Source organism: Heptranchias perlo, chromosome 2 (assembly GCF_035084215.1).
Source record: "Heptranchias perlo isolate sHepPer1 chromosome 2, sHepPer1.hap1, whole genome shotgun sequence".
Lineage (NCBI taxonomy): Eukaryota > Metazoa > Chordata > Chondrichthyes > Hexanchiformes > Hexanchidae > Heptranchias > Heptranchias perlo.
Window position 1 is genome coordinate 64,781,468 of NC_090326.1, and position 27,180 is coordinate 64,808,647.

The following is a 27,180-nucleotide window of genomic DNA, read 5'->3' on the forward strand; positions in this document are numbered from 1 at the left end:
GACTACCCAAATTTTTCCTAATTTGGTTGCACCAGATTTGGGTCAGACTATTCCTTTTAAACAAAATGCAGCACCCAAACACTTAAAGACAAACTGCATGCATGCAACCATGGGGGAGAATTTCCTCTGATGGTTATGTGTAGCAACATTGTAGACATACTGCATACACATATGCTCCCTATTTCTTGCAAAATCATGAATGTATCCCTACTTCAGGGAGGATATTAATGGAGAGATAACAAAATAGATTTACTCACATGCTACCAGAACAGAGAAGGTGAAGAGAAGATGTAACAGAGCTATTCAAAATTATAAGAGGTTTTGACAGGTAAATAGGGAAAGACTATTTCCATTGGTCAGTGAGTCGGTAACTAGAGGGCATAAATTTAAGATCATCAACAAAAGAACAAAAGGAAGGGTTAGGAGACACATAAGGGCTGATTTTAAATCCTCGTAGGAAACCTTAATAAGATCTTGTTAAAGTATTGTGTGCCACACTGTAGGCTCCACACCATAGGAAAGATATTGAGACTTTAGAGAAGCTACAATGCAGATTCACTAGGATGCTATCTGGTATAAGGAAATATAAATATGAAGATCTAAAAAAAAAATCTAGTAGTTGACAGACCATACAATAACAACAACTTGCATTTATACAGTGCCTTTAATGTAGTAAAACGTCCCAAGGCGCTTCACAGGAGGGTTATCAGACAAAATTTGACACTGAGCAATATAAATGTTTCTTCCAGGGTGGGGAATCTCAGCACTTTCCAGCCAGTGACTCTCTGGATTTTCCGAACTCTTCGGGGGGTGGGGGGGGGGGGGGTGTGGGGGCAGGCCCCGTAGGATGGACTATGATTTCAGGATGAAATTTCAGGGCAATTGCATGCTAGAATAGTAGATTAAGTCTCAGTGGCATTTTGGTATTAGCAACGAGTGCAGCTATGACAGATATGAAGCCAAGAAAATGGCTTGTTTCTAGGGAACGTGGCCTGTTTGTGGATTGTTATTAATGTACTCCTTAAAAAAACTCCGATGTACATCCCTATCCTGCTGAAAGCATACAAATTGCAGAACCTCCCTTCACACTACAAACTTCGGAAGGGTTAGTAGCAAAGTTCAGGGGAAGGTGCATCTGAATACTTGCACCAAGAACTTGCCTTGAAGTATTATTTTAGGAAAAGTACATACCATATCAGCCTTTTCATTGGCCACTTGTAGTTCTCTCTCTTTCACCTCCAATTCTTTACTTAAAGCAGCCACTGATTCCGAGGCCTCCTTCAATTTCTCCAGGCCAGTATTCATTCTGTAGAGAAAAAAAATCTATATTTAACAAACTGTTTGACAAAGCACCTTCCTTTAACACTTTATGAAATATGAAAAAATAGGATAAATAAACTTCAGTGCCATGCTTGAAATAATTATGCACTGCTTTCTGTTTTACAACGAAGAGCTATTCTATGTAATTTTGGAATTTCTGTATCTTAGGAATACTGTTTGAAAATTATAATTTTGTTAACAACCTTGTTCAACAGTCCACAAATGCATAAGTAGATTATAACAATACAGTTTCCTCTTGATTTTAGGGTTAATAATTCAATGGTAGGACGGTCTATGATTTCAGGATGAAATTTCAGGGCAATTGCATGCTAGAGTAGTAGAATAAAACTCAGTGGTATTTTGGTGTTTGTGATGAGTGCAGCAATGATAGGTATGAAGCCAAGAAAATGGCTTGTTTGTAGGGAAGGTGGCCTGTTTGTCGATTGTTATGTATGTGCTCCTTAAAAAAACTCCCATGTACCTCCATCCAAACTCTAGAAATAATATCCATGCTATTCTCCTCAGCAGGGCAGGAAAAATGGACCAGCCCATAGAACATCTTCACAGATGTTATGATACTATGCCTTGGTCCCTCCCTGCTTGGTTCCTATTCCTTCTTCTTTTTCCCTCTACCCACTGGCATAACTGACAAACAATGCACCTACGGGAAGCTCCAGTGTAAATGTCAGTCAAGGTTCGGATTCAAATGGGAATATCTTAAAGTATGAATTAATTCATTTATGTGAAGAAGTTTTAATGCATTAAATTCCTACCTATTAGCTAACGTTTGGACCTCAGAGTGCTTCTCTTTGTAGATTGCTTTATATCCCTGAATGAATGAGAGGTAGGATTTTGGCGTCACATGGGTAGATCGACGATATCTTTGGAAATATTCCACACATTTCTCAGCCACTCCGTCTTGGAAGGATCCCATGCATTGAACTACCTCTCCTTTGATCTCAGTGGTGCAGTCAATTCCATAAGAGGATAGGAAATGCTCAGATACTGTTAAAAAAACAATAAAAAGCTCCAGTTTGTCATTAGAGATAATGAAAAAAACCACCGCAAATGGACTTATCCTTGCATAACTCAGAAAGATAAAATAAGATAGTGTACTTTTTAAGTTATTTAAGTTATTTGCAATTTTATATTGCAAAAGAGTTGCAGAAGTGGTTCTTTCCATACTAGTGCAAGTAGCCAGTTGTATTTTCACTGTCTCCTTGTGTCACTGTTGAGGAAATAACAGCAATATGTATGTATACTCAGTCATACATGCATAGCATGCCACGCACTGGCCTCTGATTGCCAGTGATTTTTTTAATAATGTGGACATTTGTCTGTCGAATACCACATATGTGCCAACTTAGAAAACTTAGCAAAAGCTGACGAACAAGTTTTTTTAAAAAATCACACAGTCTCCAATAAGGTGGTAACTCAGGAATGGCCCATAATAATGAAAATAAGTAGTTACACAGGTTTGTAACTTAAGCTGTGGGTGTACCTAACATTCCTTCACTTGTTTTAGAGGAAAAAGTTTTCTTTGGTTCATTTTAAGCAGTTTTTTTACTTTATAATTGCTAGATTTTTTAATCTAAAAAAGGAAAAACAAAGTGACATTTGGATATTCAACAGACTAACCAGACCATCACTTCCCCAGAAGTAACTCTCTCACATCCACCCACTCCCCCCCCTCACCCCTCACCACTCCCACTGCTCTATCCCAGCTCACAAAGGCACTCTACTCCCTTCAGACCCAATTTACAGAGATACTGGCCCTAATTTTAAAGGGGGCGCGGGTACGGAGAGCAAAATTCGAAGCGTGGTCAAACCTGGGGAGTCTGGGGCGTGAAGGCCCGGCCGATCTTAACGGCCAGGCTTCATTAACATATCTTTCCTCTGACTCCCACCTGGACCCAGCCAGATCCACACTCCCTGGCCGGTGGGCAGGAGCTGGGAATTGAGGCGGGAGGAGGAAACAGTAGGGGACCTGCAGGATCAGACCCTGGCAGTCAACAAAGTGGTGGTGGAGGGGTGCTCGTACCAAAAGTTCACCCATCAGAAAATTTCCTTTTCTGTTCCTCACTACTCACTAAATAGTTTCTTGGAATAATCTTTCTAAATTTTAACCAAATAAAGTTCTGCCAAAATAATGATTTTGGAGACCTGCTGTACTGTGCACAGACTCACCAGCAATGAGAGCATCTTTGGGCCAACGACTGAACCAATCCATGGTGCAGCCTGAAATGAGTGCTGGAAACTTCAGGGCTCGATTTCGGAATTTCTCTCCCACTGGTGAAAAGCAAAGCACTACGTGAAGGTTCTGACGAACTCTAGTCATGAAGTAGTCGTACAGGTTTTCACCGGTTGGTGGCCTGCGAGGATATTCCTTCTTCATTACAGGTATTAGGTCACTTGTTACCTCATCTATTTCATCACGAGCAAACAGGTTAGAGACCTAAGATCAAAATAACAAATGTAAAGCTGATGTTAACAGAATAACAGTGAATATCAAATGGTGGACCAGGTGGTGATATGGATGGGTATGAAATCCATTCACTGCTGGGAACAAGGTTTGATTCCAGCCCATACAGAGGATGAAAATTTCCCTCCTCTGTCAGTTGTATGTGAAATGAGTGGCAACAGTCCCTGCTGGGAGTGCTGCAGGCCATTCCTTCCCTGCCCACTGCATGAAAATACCAACGGGGGGAAGGGTGGAGGGGAAGTGGAGCTTGGTTTCTTGGCTCATTTCTCTCCTGTCTGTCCCAAGTTATTAACGCTCCCAGGGACTGCCTGATGGAATGAGTCAGTAGGCCTGGAGTAGTGGCAGGAAGGCCCCAAGATTGTTTAAAGAGAGGGAGATGGCCCATTAGAGACTTTTTCTCCCTCCATTTCTGCCCTTAAGCTATACCTGTTTAGGCTGCAACTGAGGCCGAAAAATAAATTTGGCATTTTGCCTTTGGTGCGCTTCTGCCCTTTTAAGGTCCCTGTCCACCTCTTGTAATACTTCAGCAGCATCCTCGCTGCAGCACCACCTGCATTTTCCTTCTTTGTATTGGTGGGCTCCCTCTTGGTGACGGAAATCCTGCTGTGTATATCAAATGATCCCCGACCCAAGGAAATGAATTGGGGCGGACACTACTTGGAATAGTGTCATGTGATCCTTTACAGCCACCTGATTAGGGAGACAGGATAAAATGTGCAAGTTTGCTCAGTTCTCACTGCTCACAATAAGACCTATCCCAAACTATAGGGAAAACCCGACTCCCCCACTAGAAAAACATAGACAAGGTGTATGTGGAACATGTGCAAATCTAGGCAAGTAATAATGAACTGCATCTGAATCTAGAATACACCAAATTATATGTGCTCCTTCCTGTGAACTAACTCCACTTAAATCTCCTGATCACCCAACTCACACTGAGGTCAATCCAGGGTGTAAGGAAAGCTAAGTCTGATAGATACTAACTCCCCACTACCCACACAAATATCACTAAAAACATAAATATGCCTCTGCTATTTTCTTATTGTATCTAATATACTCCCTCACTTGGCTTTTAGTCACCTGTTAACAAGGAGGTGAATATCTGACCCTTCGTGGTGCATAAGTGAATATGTATGCAATACTATGAAAGAACTTGCATTTATATAGCACTTTTCACATCCTCAATATATCCCAAAATGCTTCACAGTCAATGAAGAATGTTTGAGTGTGGCAACCAATTTGCACACAGCAAGGTCCCTCAAACAATAATGAAATAAATGACCAGATAATCTATTTTGCTGATGTTGGCTAAGGGATAAATGTTGACCAGGACACCAAGAAAACTCCCATGTTACTTGGAATAGTGCCATGGAATCTTTTACAGCCACTTGATTAGGGAAACAGGGTAAAATGTCTGACTAAGGGTTCACATCTGAAACTGTAACTCATCTGTTCTCTCCATAGATGCTGCCTGACCTGCTGAGTGTTCAGCATTTTCTGTTTTTGTTTCAGGTAGACAGGGCCTCAGTTTAATGCATCTTCTGAAAGACAGAATCTCCAGCAATACAGTGCTCCCTCAGCCAAGATTATATGCTTAAATCCTGAAGTGCGACTTAAGTCCATGATCTTCTGACTCAGAGGCGAGAGTATACCTCTAAACCAAGCTCTCACTTGCATTCATTTTTGCTGGCTGTCAAGGGAGGTGAGTGCTGGCCAGTAACATAACTTAGAATGGATCTTCAGTTTTATAAATACCTGAATTTTAGAAGCTTTGAAGTGAAATCTAAGGAAAATCAAATTCTTATCCTTGCCTATCAGTACAGTGTATCTGATAAACTTCATGACCTGGAAATTCTGATGTCCTGCTCCACTGCCCGGTGGTGGGACTGGACTTCCACCTATCTGTTTTCCCTCAACTTGACCCGGTCCCATATCTCAGGAATTTGAATAACAGGGATGGGCACCCATGTCCACAATAGCACAACAGAGGCCAGTGAGATTTTGAGGTGGCACCTTGCCACTCTAATGGAAGGGTTGGGGGGGGGGGGGGCAGGCTTGTCTGGCCTAAGTGTCAATGCTAAACAATTTCCACTTTCAGTTGATTCCTCACCTACCTGGAGGAAACCTTTCTTTTAGATCATCACCATCAGGATGTGGCACTGTGGGGCCCATTTACAGCCTTGGAACAATAAGTACACCTGCTTCAATACCTGCCTGCTCTACCCCCCACACCCCCACCCCCCACCACTCCATTTCTGAATGAGGCCAAGAAGGGGCGGAAACACAGTAGAAATGGGACCTGCGCCAAATTCCTCCCCTCCCCCCTGCATAGATTACACTAATTTTGCACTAAAAACTGCATGGAATTTCTAGGCTTATGTATCAACTCATGAAAAAGAAGAAAGAATTAGTTATTCTGATATAATTTTGAACAGAAACACAGACCTACTTATTAAGATGCATTAATAATGAAGAAACTTTAATGGTACCATACATGACAGCCAGCTCACCGTATTATTGGATGCAGAAGTCTGAGGCCTACTCCATACCCAATGCACCTAGCATGCCCCAATGTGGCCAATCAGCACATATAGCACAGTGATCCTGTGCACAAATTGTGTGCATGGCTCATTAAGGTGTAGAATTATTTAAATTACAGAGCCTCTCCATTATGTGTTTGGAATACGTGAGCAGCCCTCCAGTTGTTGAACACCCATTTGGATCGAATGCTACACAGGGGTGACTTAAAGTTTGAGAATTTTAGTTCTGCATGGCCCTGTCCTGATTAGAGGGCACCCCTTACATTTAAACCCACCTGTAACTTGGACATCAGCAGGCAATTCTTCAATGGGGACCCTATTCAATGAGCAGGCAAGAATGGTGGCACTGTATGGGCAGCCAGCAGATTTGGACTTAACTGTTGCCTCCCAACATTCCAGCCCAAGTGTCACACGGCACTTCTTGCACATCATATGCTCTATCCTGGGAATGCCACTAAAATATGCAAATAAGTTGACCTTGTACAAAGGGGTAAAGGTCAGCTCATTTGCGGGGCAGAGGCGGCCAGCTTCTCAAGAGTTGTAGTCCCAGTGCAACAAAGCTAGAGTCGCAATATCTGCCCCATGGTGTGCAAACGAGCAACTGGTTCTCAATTCCACTTTGTTTGTTTATTAGAGACACACCTGTGCACAAAGCATTCCATTGTGACAAGAGGTAAGTACTATGTCATATTAAATCAAGTATCAGTTTTGAAACTTGAAGTTTTCAACTTGCACTATGAGTGAATTACCTGCAGACTAGACGCTAAAGAGCAACATTATGGAAACCATATAGGAAGTGTTTCTGCCATTGAGTCCTAAAATTAGCTTACCTCTCCAGATGATAGAACATTGTTCATGTATTCAAGGAAAGACTCATCTTTGATCTCATTGTCTGTAAAGATAAAGGTGATTCCCTTGCCTTGATGACCTGCGGTTTTATATAAAACCTTCAAGTCTTCCATCAGGTTAGAGCTGTTGTATGATCTGAGTGTAGGTTGAACAAAGACAATTAGCTGCTTCAAAGGAAAACTACATTCTGAAATATATAAGTATTAAGCAAAAATAAACTCTCAATCACTCAAAAGAATACATGACAGGACCACTAATATTATCCTGTCCTCCCCTTTTCAGGGCTAAAATATTTTAGTTCAATGTATGTTTTGCACAGAGCAATATGTGTTATAATTACGTACATGTTAAAACTTAACATTTGAAATTCCAATACAATATGTAAGCATTGGATGGGCCGGCAGGGGGCCAGAATTTTTTTTTTGGGGGGAGCACAGGAAGAGCACTCTTGCCAGTAGGCCATGGAAGTTGCCTCGGAGTCTATCTATGTGATAGGTCCCGAATTAGTATATATTAATGAGACATCCACTGGACTCGGGCAGAAGCCCCCGCTGCCCGGCACTAAATTTGCCGCTCGATTTTAACTCCTGCTCTGCTCACTTTTCCATCGGGCAGAGATTGTGTTCATCATTAGTGCTCCATGAGAGATTCTGGCCCCGATATTTACGTGGAGGCAGGGGGGGCTGGACCCGGAAGTACGGGGAACATGAGGTCCTGTCGAATTTAATGGCAGGATCTCATTTGAATTTTTTTTCTTCATTTCCCGGCTGGCAGCCAGTCAGATTGAAAGGCTGCCTGGGAAGGCCTGCGCTAGAAGGCTGCAGCCGCAGACCGGGGAGGAGGGAGGGGGCGAGAGATCGTGGGGGGGGGAGGGAGGTGGTGGGAAAGAGGGAGAGATCGCGTGGGGAGGTGGGGTAGGGATTGTTGAGGGGGGGAGGGAGAAATCGCGGTGGGGGTGGAGATCGCAGTGGGGGGGGAAGGAGAAGAGATCGCGGGGGGAGAGAGAGATCGCGGGGGGAGAGAGAGATCGCAGTGGGGAGAGAGAGATCGCAGTGGGGAGAGAGATCGCAGTGGGGAGAGAGAGATCGCAGTGGGGGGAGAGAGATCGCAGTGGGGGGAGAGAGATCGCAGTGGGGAGAGAGAGAGATCGCAGTGGGGAGAGAGAGAGATCGCAGTGGGGAGAGAGAGAGATCGCAGTGGGGAGAGAGAGAGATCGCAGTGAGGGGAAGGGGAAGAGATCGCATATGAAAGGAGAGATCGCGCGGTGGAGGGAGAGATCGCGGGGGGGAGGGGGAGATCGCGGTGGGGAGGGGGAGATCGCGGTGGGGAGGGGGAGGGGGAGATCGCGGGGGGGGGGGAGGGGGAGATCGCGGGGGGGGGGGAGGGGGAGATCGCGGGGGGGGGAGGGGGAGATCGCGGGGGGAGGGAGGGGGATCGCGGGGTGGAGGGGGAGATCGCGGGGTGGAGGGGGAGATCGCGGGTTGGTTGGGGAGATCGCGGGGTGGTGGGGGAGATCGCGGGGTGGAGGGGGATATCGCGGGGTGGAGGGGGATATCGCGGGGTGGAGGGGGATATCGCGGGGTGGAGGGGGATATCGCGGGGTGGAGGGGGATATCGCGGGGTGGAGGGGGATATCGCGGGGTGGAGGGGGAGATCGCGGGGTGGAGGGGGATATCGCGGGGGGAGGGCGAGATCGCGGGGGGAGGGCGAGATCGGGGGGGGGGAGGGGGAGAAGTTCGTGGGTGGGCCTGGAGATCACAGGTCATCCCGGAGATTGGGGGGGTTTGGAGATCGCAGGGAGGGAGACAGATCGCAGCAGGTTTTCTTGAGGAGCCGGGGTGAAGCATTCCTGCTCCTCCACGCCCACAAGCATTGCTACAAAAACACTTACCTGCTGGATCCGACAGTTCTCACCTCCCGTCAGCTGTCGGGTTTCCCGAGCCCCAGGAAATCCAGCCCGCAGCCGATAAATCTAAATGGCTGCTAAAATCTGAGGCATGCAGCCTCATTAACAAATTTCAATTACTGACCCGTCTCTCGAGAGCAGGTTACTCACCCGCCCCCCCCCCCCCTCCCCCAACCTGTCCTAGTTAAACCGGAAGTAGGCGCGTTCACAGCGGGTTTCAGATTTTTAAGAACTTAACCCCGATTCCCCACCCCTCTCATGCCCGTCCTGGGTGGGGGGGGGGGTAAAACTTCCCCTTTGTCTCCTTATGGAATAAATATCCAAATAAATGCGATAAGGGCAATGAGAAATGCCTGTGCCATACCTTGTTAGTGTGATTTGGAATGTCTTGTATCCAGCAATGAAGGATGCTAGTTTAGTCAAACTTTGCTTGCCGGACCCACCTACACCAACCAACAATGCATTCCCACAAGGTGTGCGAATAATACGTGAAATCTAGTCAGAAAATAAATAATTAAAATAATTTTGTTTTATGAATGAGTTGAACAACCAATACATTTCTGATAGACAGAAAAAGGCAAAGTGGCGGTGAACAATTTCTCTCCCAAAATATAACATGTAGACATGGTATGTGCGTCATAACACAATGCATATCGCTTAAAAATTACATTTCAAAAATACGAATATACAAATTAAGAGCAGGAGTAGACCATTCAGCCCCTCGAGCCTGCTCTGCCATTTGATAAGATCATGGCTGATCTCATTGTGACCTCAACCCTACTTTCCTGTCTACCTACTATAACCTTTGACTCCCTTGTTAATCAGGAATCTATCTAACTCAGCCTTAAAAATATTCAATGACCCTGCCTCCACCACTCTCTGGGGAAGGGAGTTCCACAGACTCACGACCTTCAGAGAAAAATTTCTCCTCATCTCCGTAATAAATGGGAGACCCCTTATTTATAAACTGTGGCCCCCTAGTTCTAGTCTCTCCCACATGGGGAAACATCCTCTCAGCATCTACCCCTTCAAGTCCCCTCAGGATCTCATATGTTTCAATAAGATCACCTCTCATTCCTCTAAACTCCAATATATACAGGCCCCACATGTCCAACCTTTCCTCATAAGATAACCCCCTCATCCCAGGAATCAGTCGAGTGAACCTTCTCTGAACCGCCTCCAAAGCAATTATATTCTTTCTTAAATAAGGAGATCAAAGCTGCATACAGTATTCTAGATGTGGTCTCACCAATGCCCTGTACAACTGTAGCAAAATATCTCTACTTTTATATTCCATTCCCCTTGCAATAAATGACAACATTCTATTTGCTTTCCGAATCACTTGCTGTACCTGCATACTAACTTTTTGTGATTCATGTACTAGGACAACCAGATCCCCCGGAACCTCAGAGTTCTGCAATCTCTCTCCATTTAAATAATATACTGCTTTTCTATTCCTCCTGCCAAAGTGGATGAGTTCACATTTTCCCACATTATAGTCCATCTGCCAAATTTTTGCCCACTCACTTAACCTATCTATATCCCTTTGCAGACTCCTTATGTCCTCCTCACAATTTACTTTCCTACCTACCTTTGTGTCATCAGCAAATTTAGCAACCATACATTTCGTCCCTTCATCCAAATCATTGATATAGATTGTAAATAGTTGAGGCCCAAGCACTGATCCCTGTGGTACTCCACTCGTTACATCTTGCCAACCTGAAAATCACTCATTTATGCCTACTCTCTGTTTCCTGTTAGCTAACCAATCCTTTATCCATGCTAATATGTTACCCCCTACACCATGAGCTCTTATTTTGTGCAGTAGCCTTTGATTTGGGACCTTGTCAAATGCCTTCTGGAAATCCAAGTACACCACATCCACAGGATCCCCTTTATCCGCGTTGCTTGTTACTTCCTCAAAGAACTCTAATAAATTAGTCAAACACGATTTCCCTTTCACAAAGCCGTGTTGACGATGCCTGGTTGAATTGAGATTTTCTAAGTGCCCTGCTATAACCTCCTTAATAATAGATTCTAGCCTTTTCCCTATGACAGATGTTAAGCTAACTGGCCTGAAGTTTCCTGCTTTTTGTCTCCTTCCTTTTTTGAATAAAGGAATTACATTCGCTATTTTCCAATCTGATGGGACCCTTCCAGAATCTAGGGAATTTTGGAAAATTAATACCAATGCATCTACTATCTCCGCAGACCCTAAGAAGAAGTCCGTCAGCACCTAGGGACTTGTCAGCTTTTAGTTCTAATATTTTTTATTAGAACTATTCGAAATTATGTTGGAATTTTGAAAACATAAGGAAGCTAAAATATTCTGCAGTTTTCTTGGGGATATTTAGTTATGTGTAGATTCAAAGCTGACATGGCCTGCTCATCACCCTCAGATTGTATGGCATCCAGTTTTTTTTAGTATACTGTATCTGCTGCACACCATGCGGTCTCCTCTACGTTGGGGAGACCAAACGCAGAACTGGTGATCGCTTTGCTGAACACCTCCACTCTGTCCGCAAGAATGACCTTGACCTGCTGGTCGCTTGCCATTTTAATTCCCCTTCCCACTCCCACTCTGTCCTCGGCCTCTTACACTATTCCAATGAAGTTCAATGTAAGCTCGAGGAACAGCACCTCATCTTTCGTTTAGGCACTTTACAACCTTCCGGACTCAACATTGATTTCAATAACTTCAGATCATAACCACTGCTCCCATTTTTTCGGTCAGCTGGTGCTGGTAAAGGTTCTGCTGCTGCCATTTACAGCTCCTCCTGATCAATCTTTTGTTTCTTAACTTGCCCCATTACCGCCTTCCTTTCCTTGCACCATCATCCCTTTTGTCATTTAATCACTCGTGCCCTCTACCCTTTCGCAGACCTTCCCTTTTGTTCTTTCCTCCCCTTCCCTCCCTCCCCCCCTTTCCCTGGCTCTGTACTTGCTCAAAAACTTTAACTCTTTTAACATCTTCCAGTTCTGACGAAAGGCCATCGACTTAAAACGTTAACTCTGTTTCTTTCTCCACAGATGTTGCTTGACTTACTGAAATTCTCCAGCATTTTCTGTTTTTATTTCAGATTTCCAGCATCCGCAGTACTTTGCTTTTGATTTTTAAATTTTTTTTAAACCTATGTTTTAGCTTTGCAGTACCATGACATGTTTGATGGAAGCAGTCTGCCTCAAATTTTGCTTTCTGAACCTGCCAACTGCCATCTTGGTAAAACCTTAATTACTCAGTTCGAGATTTTACCTTCACTAGGTGAGTCATAGCATCCTTAAAAAACACCATGTCCAATCCCGTTCCTCGGATACTTTCATTGTACTGCTGCAAAAACATATTCAGCCGATCCTTTAGATGATCAAAACCCGCAATAGGCTCATAGACCTTTGGCATATCGAAGTCAGTGTCCTCTGGCTCATCTCCTGCAGCAAAAGATTTTATTTTATGAAAATACATACTTAAACCCATTCTCTCATTTTCGCTTCCCAGATCAGGATCTGATAGCTCTGTTAGGCTAATAAAACCAGGATTCGTTTAAGGTTTGATGTTCATAATGCACCTTGGCCCCAAAAATTAGTAGCAGGAGCGCATCTCAAGTGCCAAGGAGTCCCTGCCACTGAACCCCCGGGACCACTACCACATTGTCAGTGGGGAGGGTCCTTAATTTAAATGAACTGGTGGGTGCTCGTGCCACTAGGAGCACGTCTGGGGTGTCTGTGATTGAAACTAGGCTGGAAAGTCAGGTGGAGGTGGCCTGGCTAGTGGAGGGGGGGCAGGGAAGGGTTGTCTGAACTCTTCCCAAAAAGATAATTTTGCTGCCCCCACGGTCCCCTTGCCACTGTGCGAAATACTTTTTGGAGAGGAAATTATTTATTTTTGTGGGTAGCTCCACCAAGCAAACGCTGGATCTCTTTGAGGTTACTGGATGCGTAGAAGTATCTGTCCCAGAGCCCTGGTCCCTTACAACAATGGCTTTGCTTGGAGTGGGGAAAAGGCTCTGTCCCCCACAAGGCCATCTGGAATCTTTGGTGCAGGTGTGGGACCCAGCATATTCAGGTCCTGCCTGCTCAGGTTGATTCCTGATGAAGTTACAGCAGAAGTATAATGGACACAGATTTTCAGGGCCCTTTTCTTTTTATGTGAAATGCATTTTTCAGTTACTGTATGTACATATTTTTCAATCATGTTGTAGTGCTATATTTGCAAAAGCAAATGGTGTGTTGGGATATATTGCCACGATGATTAATTATAAAACAAAAAATAATGTACCGTTTTTGTATGACCTTAATTCGGCCTCAGTTTTGGTTCCTTCATATGGTGGCTAATATAGAGGCCCTAAAAAAGGTTCAGAGGAGGGCCACTAGATTGATACCTAGTTTAAAGGCCCTTAGTTACCACGATGGGCTTAGAGATCTAGGCCTTTTTAACTCTAGAAAAGCATAGACTTCTACAAGATTTGATTGAGTTCTTTAAAATAATGAAACGATTAGATTCAGTCCATGTGAACAGGCTATTTGAGTTAAATAGGTTAGGAAGGACCCGGGGCCATGACTATAAGATAGGTAAGCATAGAACTAGGTTAGATGTCAGGAGGTATTTTCACAGAGAGTCGTCAACCTATCGAGCAATTTTGTCAGGTCATGCAGTACATGCCAATTCAATACAAACATTCAAAAGGGAGCTGGCTGAGTTCCTGAGTGTGGCCAACATCAGCATGTATAGAAGGTAGGTGGGTATTGGGAGATGCATCTCCCAGCCTACCGTGGTCTCCTAGAACTTGCTTGATCGTCATGGAGGGTTGGAGAGGAATTTCTCAGTTGTTCTTCCTAAATTGGCCTCGGCTTTTTCCCTTTTTTCTTTTCCTCACCCAGAAGATTGTGTGGTTGGATGCTGGTGTGCTGGGGGTGGTAGTGGGAGGGGGGGGGGCGATGGGGGTCATGGTATGCTTAAGTTGCATCATGACATTATGGCAAAGGCTTGATGGACCAGCTGGTCTTTCTGTTTACGTATGTTTTGTATTTTGATTACCTGTAGCCTCGGGTGCATCTCGTAAGAAGTCTACAAAGTAAGCATTGACTCCAACATCGACTGTAGCCACAGCTTCCTTCTTTAGGTCCTTCTCAACTACTGTGGCTAAAGCATTGTCAAACCAAGCTACATCCTCTTGGGTGGTAAATCGATCAGCTATAACGCACTTACATTCATGCTTCCACAGCTTTAGTGTCACCTGAACATATAATAGAAGGCAAGTATTTTATTAATAGCTAGATTTAATTCATTAATAAAGTAAAAGTTGGTTTTAATGATCTAAACTTGTAGTGATCATTTGTTTGAATCATAGATCCATCCTTGCCAAAACCATAACACCAATGTATGTATGTGGCTGTGTTTGTGCATAGTAATCAGTGAGGTTTGGTCATATTGATAAGATTAATGCGACTGTACTTCTGATCATAGTCTATTATTTCGGGATGGGAAACTGTAATCTGCACTAGAAGCACTACCTGCATTCATGTCATGTCAGTGGCATAACGGAACAGGCTTGCAGGTTACAGTGTCTGGTTCCAGTTACTCTGTTTTCTCTATATAAGTGTGGAGCTGCACTGTGATACAACGGTGCATGTGCCTGAGAGAGCAGAAGGGACGGTTTGAAATCATGCAACTTGGAGAGCAGGGGATATTTGTAGTATAAAGTTTGCAGTTTACAGTACCTGACTCCAGTTGCTGCATTTTCTCTACCCTAATATGAAGGCCACGAGTCAATATCATCACTGAGCAACAAAGCTTTGAATCAGAGTAAAATAATTATATTCCAATTGAAGTCTTCTTGAAGAGCACCACAGTGCATCACAAAGAATTTCCTGGGGAATACCTAATGTTACATTCATTCTCTAAACCTATGCCTCATAGAGCAGGTGGACGGTTTTAAAATCCATGTGCTTCAAGAGTCATGATCAATCAGTTGTAAAGATCAAAGATGGATCCTACAAATTTGATCACTAGAATCAAACGCCACTGTAGCTAATATTTTTAAAAATTCGTTCATGGGATGTGGGCATCGCTGGCGAGGCCAGCATTTATTGTCCCTAATTGCCCTTGAGAAGGTGGTGGTGAGCAGTCTTCTTGAACCGCTGCAGTCCATGTGGTGAAGGTTGTCCCACAGTGCTGTTAGGAAGGGAGTTCCAGAATTTTGACCCAGCGACGATGAAGGAACGGCAATATATTTCCAAGTCGGGATGGTGTGTGACTTGGAGGGGAACGTGCAGGTGGTGTTGTTCCCATGTGCCTGCTGCCCTTGTCCTTCTAGGTGGTAGAGGTAGTGGGTTTGGGAGGAAGCCTTGGCGAGTCGCTGCAATGCATCCTGTGGATGGTACACACTGCAGCCACAGTGCGCCGATGGTGAAGGGAGTGAATGTTTAGGGTGGTGGATGGGGTGCCAATCAAGCGGGCTGCATTGCCCTGGATGGTGTCGAGCTTCTTGAGTGTTGTTGGAGCTGCACTCATCCAAGCAAGTGGAGAGTATTCCATCACACTCCTGATTTGTGCCTTGTAGATGGTGGAAAGGCTTTGGGAGTCAGGAGGTGAGTCACTCGCCGCAGAATACCCAGCCTCTGACCTGCTGTTGTAGCCACAGTATTTATGTGGCTGGTCCAGTTACGTTTCTGGTCATTGGTGACCCTCAGGATGTTGATGGTGGGGGATTCGGCGATGATAATGCCATTGAATGTCAAGGGGAGGTGGTTAGACTCTCTCTTGTTGGAGATGGTCATTGCCTGGCACTTGTCTGGCGTGAATGTTACTTATTTTGAATGATGCACAAAGAATGTCTTTCTATCCAATTAAGAAATCCTTTTTATTGTTGCATTAGCATCTACATTAAAAAAAAATCAGCTCCCCAGCAGAAATTTTCTGCTTCAGAGCGGATGTCAGAAATTGCACTCCGTCAAGCTATGGTTTTCTGTCCATTAGTTTTAGGGGGCAGAAAATCATAGGCTGGAGGTGCACAACTTCCTGATAAGCACCCCTGGCTTGAAATGAAAAACGTTTATAGAAGACAGTTTTCAAACAATACTTACGCTTTCACTGCTGACAACCTCTGAAGTGGTATTCAACATTCCCTGCCAAATCCGTGAGAGGTCTCTCAGGTTAAAGATATAGTGAAACTTGGCTGGTGTGGGCAACATTTTTACCTTGGTCATCTGCCAAAGCTTGCGGGTCATTGATACCAGCTTGGTTACCAGAGATCTCACCTCTGTACGGAAGCCCCGCTCAGTGCAGTAGTGGCCAGTTCCAATAACACCTAAAAAGACAAACATCAGAAACTCAGATTTTCTGCTAATTAGGTTTGGTAATAATGGCCCCAATATTTACGGGGAGGAGGGGAGGGAGCATGTTTGTGGCCGGGAAACCTGGAAATCCTGGGAAGGCCGAGGTCCTGCCGAATTTAACAGGAGGACCTCATTAGCATTTTTTTTACTCTATTTCCAGGCAAGAAAGCCAGCTGTAGAAGGCCACAGCCAGGGACAGCTGGAGACAGTCCACGGCAATCGGAGAAGATCGGAACACAGTGGGGAGGGCTTGGAGCGCAGCAGCGAGGGAGAGATCGTGGAGAGGGTCTGAAGATTGTGGTGGGGGGGGTGTTGGCCGATCGCGGGGGCTGAGGGGGGAGCCCTTCTGCTCCTCCAAGCCCACAAGCAGTGCTGGAAAAGCACTTACCTGCTGGATCTGGCAGTTCTCCTGTCCCTTTAGCTGCCAGGTTTCCCGAACCCTGGGAAACCTGGCCCGCAGCCGTTAAATTCAAACGGCTCCCAAAATCTGAGGAACGGATCCTCATTTAAATATTATAATGACGGACCCGCCTCTCCAGAGTAGGTTGCTTGGCCGTCCCCCCAAACCCGTCACGGTTAAACCAGAAGTAGGCGAGTTCTTGGGGTTGGATTTCACATTTGTACCGATTTAACACCTACCCCCCACCCCCAACCCTCTCTTGCCCATCATTGGGGGGGTTAAAACTCCCCCAAATGTTTCAGACTTTGAAATGTATTTTTCTTCAATTGATAAACTAATTAAAAGGGGAGATAAATCACCAGATGCATGTATTGTTGTCCTCCTTACCAAAAATCTTATCGATTGAAGAGTTAGACGGCAACGTGCAGTTAAAAATTGAGAAGTGCCTCTTCAAGCGCTGGGGTATGTCATTTCTACCTCCTCCAGCATGGATCATGGCAGCAAGGAACTGGACGTCCACAATGTTTGTGAATTCACCTGGTTTTTCAAGATTATAAAAACCATTCTGTTCCATCAGTTGTCGTACAATTTCATTGGTGACCTAAAATGAGAGCAATATTAAGTGTCCTAGGGACTTACTGAGAGACAGGGCAATGCAAACTCTATTCAGAATATAGATTGTAATTTATAACAGTCATCATGATTTGGATGCTCCTGGGCAGCAGTCTTTCTTTTGTGAATTTTCATACTTATCAAGGTGAGGAATGTAAATGGTGGGGAAAGCAACATTTTCATGCTCCCACTATCAAACAACTTGGCTCAGTTTATAATACTTTTATGTCCCTGAGTCAGAAAATTGTAGGTTCAATCACATCTCCATGTCTTGAGTACACAAGTAAATGTCATATATTCGCACAAAGCTTTGCCTGCCAACAATATAGGCCCTGCAGGATTTGTGTCCATTCATTTCAGAGCACTGATCTCCATGCATGAAGTCCTGATATGTGATCCCAGCAAGTAAAACTCTGCATCAAGAGAGCAGTAGAGGAAGAGGATAGCATGCTGCAGACCCCAAGGAAACTAATTTTGAATCAGAGACAGGTACTCACCATTAAATTAACAAATTAACAATAATGAAGAAAATAATGGCACTAAAGAGTGACAAATCCGCAGGACCAGATGGTTTCCATCCCAGGGTTTTAAAGGATGTAGGTAAGAACATTGCAGATGCCCTAACTATAATCTTCCAAAGTTCTCTCGATTCAGGAACCGTTCCTTTAGAAAGGTGAGAGAGGGAAACCAGGGAATTATAGACTAGTTAGCCTAACATCTGTTGTCGGGAAATTTCTAGAGTCTATAATTAAGGATAGAGTGACTGAACACCTTGAAAATTTTCAGCTGATCAGAGAGAGCCAGCATGGATTTGTAAAGGGTAGGTCATGCCCGACAAGCCTGATTGAATTTTTTTGAAGAGGTGACTAAAGTAGTGGACAGGGGAATGTTTATGGATATTGTTTATATGAACTTTCAGAAGACATTCGATAATGTTGCTCCTAAGAGACTGTTAGCTAAAGTTGAAGCTCATGGAATTGAGGGCAAATTGTTGACCTGGTTAAGAAATTGGCTGAACAGCAGGAGACAGAGAAGGGATAATGGGCCTAAAAATTAGGCCCATTCAAATTGGTATGCAAATTGGCAGGATGTGATTAGTGGTGTCCCACAGGGATCTATTCTCTGTATTTATTAGCGACTTAGATGATGGGATAGAGAGCCACATATCCAAGATTGGCAATGACACAAAGATAGGCAGCATTGTAAGCAGTGTAGTTGGAAGCATCAAATTACAGAGATATTAATAGATTAAGTGAATGGGCAAAACTGTGGCAGATGGATTTCAATGTAGATAAGTGTGACGTCATCCACCTTGGACCTAAAAAGGATAGATCAGAGCACTTTCTAAATGGTGAAAAGCTCAAAACAGTGGAGGTCCAAAGAGACTTAGGAGTCCATGTACATAGATCATTAAAATGTAATGGAAAGGTACAGAAATAATCAAAAAGGCTAATGGAATGCTGCCCTTTATATCTAGAGGACTAGAATACAAGGGGATCGAAGTAATGCTACAGCTATATAGAGCACTCGTTAGACCACACCTGGAGTACTGCGTTCAGTTCTGGGCACCGGATCTTAGGAAGGATATATTGGCCTTGTAGGGAGTGCAGCATAGATTTACTAGAATGATACCTGGACTCCAAGGGTTAAACTAGAATCATAGAATCATAGAATGGTTACAGCACAGAATGAGGCCAATCGGCCCGTTGAGTCCGTGCTAGCTCTCTGCAAGAGCAATCCAGCTAGTCCCACTCCCCCGCCTTTCCCAATAGCCATGCAATTTTTTATACTTTCAAGTACTTATCCAATTCCCTTTTGAAAGCCACGATTGAATTTGCCTCCACCATCCCCTCAGACAGTGCATTCCAGATCCTAATCACTCACTGCATAAAAAAGTTTTTCCTTTGATTCTTTTATCCATCACCTTAAATCTATGTCCTCTGGTTCAACGGCAACGGTTTCTCTCTATCTACTCTGTCCAGACCCTTCATGATTTTGAATACCTCTATCAAATCTCCTCTCAACCTTCTCTGCTCTATGGAGAACAACCCCAGCTTCGCCAGTCTATCCACGTAACTGAAGTCCTGCATCCCATTCTAGTAAGGCCTTCACATCATTCCTAAAGTGCGGTGCCCAGAATTGGACACAATACCCCAGTTGTGGCTGAACCAGTGTTTTATAAAGGTTCATCATAACCTCCTTGCTTTTGTACCAAATGGCCCTATTTATAAAGCCCAGGATCCCATATGCTTTCTTAACTACTTTCTCAACCTTTATTGCCACCTTCTCCGATTTGTGCACATATAATCCCAGATCTCTCTGTTCCTGCACCCCTTTTAGAATTGTACCCTTTAGTTTATATTGCCACTTCTCGTTCTTCCTACTGAAATGTATCACTTAACGCTTTTCTGCGTTGAATTTCATCTGCCATGTGTCCGCCCATTCCACAGCCTGTCTATGTCCTCTTGTAGTCTATCTCTATCCTCCTCACTGTTCACTACCCTTCCAAGTTATGTGTCATCTGCAAATTTTGAAATTGTGCCCTGTACACCCAAGTCCAAGTCATTAATATATATCAAAAAAAGCAGTGGTCCCAGCACTGACCCCTGGGGAACACCACTGTTTCCTATTACTTAGCCAATTTTGTATCCATGCTGCCACTGCCCACTTTATTCCATGGGCTTCAACTTTGATGACAAGCCTACAACTAGGATTGTATTCCCTGGAATTTAGAAGATTAAGGGGTGATTTGATCGAAGTTTTCAACATATTAAGGGGAACTGATAGGGTAGATAGAGAGAAACTATTTCCACTGGTTGAGGAGTCGAGGGCTAAGGGATATAGCTCAAAATTAGAGCCAGGACTTTCTGGAGTGAAGTTAGGAAACAATTCCGTACACAAAGGGCGGTAGAAGTTTGGAATTCCCTTCCGCAAACTACAGTTGATGCGAGCTCAATTGTTCATTTTTATTCTGAGATTGATAGATTTTTGTAACCAAAGGTATTAAGGGAAATGGGGCTAAGGCAGGTATATGGGGCTCGATTTTAGGGTCGGGTTACCTGCGGGTTTCCAGCGGGGGGGCCCCGAAAATCCCGATCTCCGGTCACGTGACCGGATTCGGACGAAATCCCGGCCACTTCCGGGTACCGTGCTGACGTGCGGGGCTGCGCGCGCAAGCCCCGCTGGTGGGAATCCCGCAGGCAATTAAAGCCAGCGGGGTTCCACTTGAGAGTACTTAACTTGCTCGTTGTGGTCAGTTAATGAGCTGAAGCAGCTGTCAAAAGAGGAAGTGTGGGATTTTAGGTTCAACGCAGTCAGTTTCCCACACTGGGGGAAACAGTACCTTTCAAACCAGGCGTGTTGCAGCCAGCAGCCTGTGGCAGGTGCCAAGGTGCGCTCCACGGGGGAGAGCCCTCACCCACGCAGGAGGCCACCGCGTCACATAGGGCAACCCCTGCCCTCCACCACCCCCCGCCAAGCCAGAGGACAGACCGACACGAAACCGCAGCCCCAGTCCGAGGACCCACCCACCTACCCTGCACAACCCCTCAGACCAACACCTGCCAGATGGGTGGTGCGTTGACATCGTCGGAGGACGAACAGGATGACCAGCCCCAGCAGCCTCGCAGTCCACGCCGTCCGCCTCGGAGAGATGGGGCCCCCCAACACGGTGCTGCGGCACACCCACCTGCACAGCAGGAGGGAGGGCAACCGCAGAGAGAGATGCGTCGCAGGAGGCACTACCCTCCGCACAGGGTGTACAGAGCGAGGCTCAGCTTCATGGACCTCTCCGAGGAGCAGTGCATATGGAGGCTCAGAGTCAATCGCCAGGTAGTCGCCGACATCTGCAGCCTCCTTAACGACGAGCTGCTCCCTGATGGACCAAGCAGCATCTTCTTACCTGTCGCCGTCAAAGTCACCACTGCCCTCAACTTCTTCGCATCCGGTTCCTTCCAGGGTGCCACCGGGGACATCACCGGGGTCTGTCAGTCCTCTGCACACAAGTGCATAAGGCAGGTCACCGATGGGTTGTTCCACAGGGCCTCCCACTACATCAACTTCGCCATGGACGAGCGCAGCCAGATGGAGAGGGCGGTTGGATTCCATGCCATGGCCGGCTTCCCACGGGTTCAGGGTGAAATCGACTGCACCCACATCGCAATATGGGCACCTCCGCATGAGCCAGGGCTGTTCATCAACAGGAAGGGGTATCACTCCATGAACGCCCAGCTCATCTGTGACCACCGCCAGAGATTCCTACACGTGTGCGCCAGATACCCCGGCAGCTGCCACGATGCCTTCGTCCTCAGGGAGTCCGCCGTCCCGCCCATCCTGCAGGCACCCAACTCCGGCAACGGCTGGCTCCTCGGCGACAAGGGGTATCCCCTCCACACGTGGCTCATGACACCTCTGAGGAACCCCATCACCGAGCCGGAGCGTCGGTACAATGACAGCCACACTGCTACCAGGTCTACAATTGAGCAGACCATAGGGCTTCTCAAGATGCGCTTCAGGTGCCTTGATCGTTCTGGGGGAGCGCTCCAATACACACCATTCAGAGTGGGACGAATCATAGTTGTCTGCTGTGCCCTGCACAACATGGCCCAACAGAGAGGGGTGCCGCTGGAGGAGGCCCCATCCACACCCGCCACCCACATTGAGGAAGGCGAGGGCGAGGAGGAGGAGGAGGAGGAGGAGGAGGAGGAGGCGGAGGAGGAGGAGGCGGAGGAGGAGGACGCGCCAGAGGATGTTGGACGACCCATGCGCCGAGCCGCGACTCACCGGGATGGTCGCCGGGCCAGGGAGGCACTCATACGTCAACGGTTCTCCTAGAGTCAGACACTGCGAGGTGCTCGCATCTCCTCACCTGCACATGCGAGCGGCCACACCAGCCCCCTCCACTGAAGAGTGCTGCCAGTAATCCTGCACCCACAGCAGTGTGCCCAATGGGTGGCAGCAGGTGTTCGCCGTCATGATGGCCTCCACGGAACGCAACTATTGCACAAGCCGCGGAAGAATGGACGAGAGGTGGCAGGAGTGGTGAGAATAGACTATTTAATATCTGGAATGTGACATTATATAAGAAAAAAAGTACAAAATAATAAACACCCTGGTGTATTCCCTTTGTGATTATAAGGCCTTTGCAATTCTTTTCCGGGAACCCCTACGTGGTGCTACCCCTGTGGCTCCAGCAGAGGTAGTGGCAGCTTGCTCGTCTTCTTGCCTTGACCGGGTAGATGCTTTTGGCGGACGGCCCCTGGGTTTCGGTGCCCGTGACGGCACCTCCACAGACTGCTCCTCCTGCACCGGGGCAGGGGCAGACTCGGCCACCTGGAGAGGAGGCACCATTGCGGGTACTGGTTGAGAGGTGGGCGACGGGTGGGACGTGGGGACGCCTTGAGAGGCGTCCCCGCTTCCATGTCCCCGGTCACCATCATCCCTCTCTTGGCCTCGGCCCACATCACCCCTTCCACCCTGCTGGACGGCAGTTTGGATGGCATGTGTGAGGCCTTGCAAGGCCACCCCTAGTGTATCCCTCAGCCTGTTGGTGGCGTCGGAATGTTGCTCACCCTGAATCCGTACAGACGTTGTCAGGGCCTGCATGGACTCGATCTGGAGCTGTGCGTGACGCTCGAGGGAGGCCAGCCTGTCCTCCACCGCAGACAGTCCCGCACCTACCCGCGACACTGTGTCGCCGGTACCCTCCTGTGCCTGCGCCACCAATGCCCACATGCAGGAGTTGGACTCCTCCATCGCCTGCGCTATTGTGGACAATGCGCGCGGCACCTCTGCCAGTACCTCAGCAATTAGCTGGTGGCCCTCGACGACTCTCCTTTTCACTGGTGGCCCCCTGGGTTCAGCATCTGGGTCCGGCTGAGCAGAGCCTGGAGATGAGTGCTCCCTCCGTCGCGGACCCTCCACGGCTGCCCCTGCCACCAGGGTCTGCTCATGCTCACTCGTGCGCGGTGACTCACCAAGTGCTACCCCAACTAGTTGGCGAGGGGGACCCACCGAGGTGCGTGTCTCTGCGCTGGTGGATGGTTGGCTCTGATGTGACGATGCACCCTCAGAGACCGCCATGTCCTCTGAGGAATCGCCCTCCACGCTCGCTTGACCCAAAGACGGACCTGCAAGAGAACAGAGGGCACTTTGAGGCATGTGGACCAACTTGACAGTGCGCCTGATGGCAGGTGATGAGACGGTAACTCGCGATCATGGGTGTTGAGTGTCAGCTTTCCCTTACCGGCCGTTTCGGCAGCGACACACTCGCCATCGGCCAACGACAGGCAATGTCGCGTGCGGGCGAGGTCGAGTGCCTCCACCTCTGCGTCGGTGAGCTCCACCACTTGCGGCGGCCCACCTCCGGTGCGTGCCCTTTCCCTATTGTTCTTGCTTCTCTTCTCCTGTGAAGGCAAAACACAGATGTGTGAGTGGGTGCGTCTTGCATCGTGAGACGCATCGAGCATCGGTGTGGTTGGGTTGAGCGTGGCGCGCAACGGATGGGAGGAAGCGTGGGCCACGTGCCCATCCCATTGCATGGGGATTGGGGTGTGTGGTAGTGTTCGGGTGGGGTCAGGGACGGTGGGTGCTTGCGTGCACGGTGAGGATGGTGAATGAGTGGCTGTGAGGATTGCTGATGGAGCGCAGTGGTGGCTGTGCAGGAGGGGGTTGTGATCTGCTTGGCGTGATGGTGGGGACGGGATGTGGGAGGGTGCGTTGGTGTACTCACCTTGCCAGACCTAGTCAGGTCATTGAAGCGCTTGCGGCACTGCTCCCAAGTCCTTGGGGTGTTGCCCCTGCTGCTCACCTCCGCCGCCACCTCTGCCCATGCCTTCCTGGTTGCGGCGGCAGGGAACTTGCGCCCATCTTCTGGGAAGAGTGTTTCACTCCTCCTCCTCACGCCCTCCAGCATCAGCTGCAGTGCCAGATCTGAAAAACGGGGCGCAGCCTTTCCCCTTTGCTGAGCCATCGTCTCAAACCGCTTGCTTGTAGCAGGAGGGGCTTTGGGAGACTGCCCCTTTAACTGGAGCTCCTACATCGCGTCGACGGTACTGCGCATGCGCAGCCGGCCGGCACGCAGCTGGGGAGCGCAGAACCCGGAAGCAGGGCTTAATGGGTCCAATTATCCCGCGATCGCGTGGGGGACGCACACGATTAGCCGTCCGCGTTTTCCACGCTCCCGGAGGACCACCCGCTGGGAACCCGCAGGCCTGCTAAATTCGAGCCCATGGAGTTAGATCATTGATCAGCAATGATCTCACTGAATGGCAGAAAAGGCTTGAGGGGCTAAATGGCCTACTCCTGTTCCTATGGGAGCGTGAATGTGCAAACTTTACTCTATAATCTTCTAGGCTGACACTCCAGTGCGACAGTGAAGGAGCATGGCATTGTCAGAGCCACCGTCCTTTTGTGTGTGATATTAAACTGAGATCTTACCTGCCTTTTCTGCTGATATTAAAGATCCAGTGACATTATTCAAAAAAGTGTAAGGAGTTCTCCTGGTATCCTGACCAAAATTCCTCCTTCAACCAAAATGGCTAAAAACAGATCAAGTGGTCATTCATCTATCTCATTGCTGTGTGTGAAATCTTGCTGTGTGCCCAGGCAAACAGAACATCGAATCAGCACACAGATTAATTCATTGTCTGTGAAGACCTTTGAGATGTTTCTGAGAGATGTGGTAAGGTGCTTTATAAATGCAAGACTCTTTTTTCTCAGGTTAGGTACACCATCATTTGGATATAAAGTGAAGCTCCAACCGTTCTCGCTCAACAAAGTACCCTGGCTTCAACATCAAATGAGCACTTCTCAACACAGCATCATGACATTTCCATTTCCCCCACATCAGCCTTTCCACGGCCTCTGATTCAGAGCTGTTAACTTGATGGCAATTCATTCAAATTTAAGGGCAGTTTGTACCCGTGGACCGATACTAGCTAGGAACTAGATTTAGACTGGCCAAATTCAATGCACAACAGAGGGAGGAATCCATCACACCATCAGTCTAGACAGATTCAAATCAGTGTCCCAGAGATGGCAGGTTAATCTACCAACCCACTTTACTCTGTCTCCACTTTTCCTTCCTACGTTCAATAAACTAAATGCCCAAGTCCCAACTGGAGAAGATTGCGTCATAACTGCCCATGATTTGCCTCAGCCAAATGAGTGAATACTGTCAGTTTTTGGTAGAGCTGACAGATAATGGTATCTGGGGGTAAAATTTGGGAAAGCCCATTTTTGTTAACACAAGTGGTGAGGTTCAAGAAGCCCCGGATATTGGATCAGAGACATGGGAGCAACTATTGTACAGCATATTTACAGCAGGTATTTATCCCAGCACATCTGCTGTTATAGAAGAAATCCGTAAGAGTCTGAACATTTTCTAATATTTTGAAAAAAACAGGGAGTAATCGGAGGTCAGGGCCAGGCGGGGAGAAGAGAGTTCAGAGGTCAGGGCCAGGTGGGGAGAAGAGAGATCGATGGTTGGGGCCAGATGGAGAGAAGAGAGATCGGAGGTCGGGGCAGATGGGGAGATTGATCGGAGGTTGAGGCCGGGTGGGGAGAAGAGAGATCGGAGGTCGAGGCCGGGGGTGCTGGCAGCAGCAGTGCTCGGGTGTTTACTTAGTAAGTACTTAACTTTGTTTAGGGTTGCCAGTGGCAGCCAGTGCTGGCGCTGGTTGCCTCGGGGCAAACCAATGTTGCAGCAGGGTCCTGAAGCAGGTGTTAGGCCCCTTATTTGCATATGCAAATATGATAACACCTTCTTCAGGCGTGAGTGGAGGACGCCTCTTGTTTGTCCTTCCAATAGAGCGGGTGGCGCACTTCCTGTTGGAAGTATGCACACGCTTCTGCCCGCCATTTTGGGGCCTTATGGGGCAGCATAGAGCCTGAGAATCGGATGCTATGCAGTCCAATTTAACCCCGTGTTCCTATCTTGAAGAAAGCAAATTGGCCAAATAATCTTACAACCTGACCACCGAGTGGTACTAGCAATGATTGTTTCCAAATAATATTAGCCCCTACGGCTTGGTGCACAGCCTACCTAGGCCATGGATGAGAGAACTGGGAAATTGCATTAAACATTTTCTGCAGAACAATTATACATTGTATCAAATCTAGTTGTCTTTGTGGAAATAAGGTAAGGGAAATAAAAGTTTTTATCTATATAAAACATGCAATAATGGATGGCAAAACACTATATGCAGCCCCTACAGATGCTTACGCCATAATCAGAAATGTAGAGAATCTGAATGTTTGTTATGAGACAGTGTTCTATGGTTGGCGTTCACCATAGTTGAAGCATTAAGACCAACCATTACTGCCCTCTCCAGAACGAGCTATGAGTCAAAGGGGTCATTTCAACATTTGCCGAGAGTGTTAGCAGGGTGATATTGGATTGGCCGCCCATTATAACAAGTCATAACAATATCACCCCATTTACACTATCGTTAAAAGTTAAAGTTATCCCCAAAAAGTCTCCCAGCCTTAATGTTCCATTAAGAAGTCACCTGTAAAGGTGCAGCTGGAGCAGCAAACAGTGAAAGCAGAATAATTTAAAAATATGACAGGGAATCATGACATGAGAAAAATAAACCATATCAGGTGATATAATACTCATGCCAATGGCACTGATGAATTACATGGTCTAATGCCACCCAAGTTTTATTTTTATTTTAAAAATTGATTTCCATTATATATTTCTGCATAGCTAAAGGTTATATTTCGGCAAGTTGAATCA

General features: G+C 46.7%; 1 protein-coding gene across 1 annotated transcript in view; it reads right to left on the bottom strand.

The window, feature by feature from the left end:
- dnah5 (dynein, axonemal, heavy chain 5) overlaps positions 1–27,180 on the bottom strand; it is a 227,265-nt gene that overhangs the window by 84,315 nt on the left and 115,770 nt on the right. Inside the window, exons 48-56 of the mRNA XM_067995817.1 lie at positions 17,217–17,430; positions 16,178–16,401; positions 14,130–14,328; positions 12,351–12,523; positions 9,462–9,592; positions 7,173–7,326; positions 3,508–3,775; positions 2,094–2,325; positions 1,192–1,306 (exon numbers count right to left, since the gene is read on the bottom strand). Of these exons, the coding sequence (XP_067851918.1) occupies positions 1,192–1,306; positions 2,094–2,325; positions 3,508–3,775; positions 7,173–7,326; positions 9,462–9,592; positions 12,351–12,523; positions 14,130–14,328; positions 16,178–16,401; positions 17,217–17,430 (1,710 nt within the window). The remainder of the gene's footprint in view (positions 1–1,191; positions 1,307–2,093; positions 2,326–3,507; positions 3,776–7,172; positions 7,327–9,461; positions 9,593–12,350; positions 12,524–14,129; positions 14,329–16,177; positions 16,402–17,216; positions 17,431–27,180) is intronic.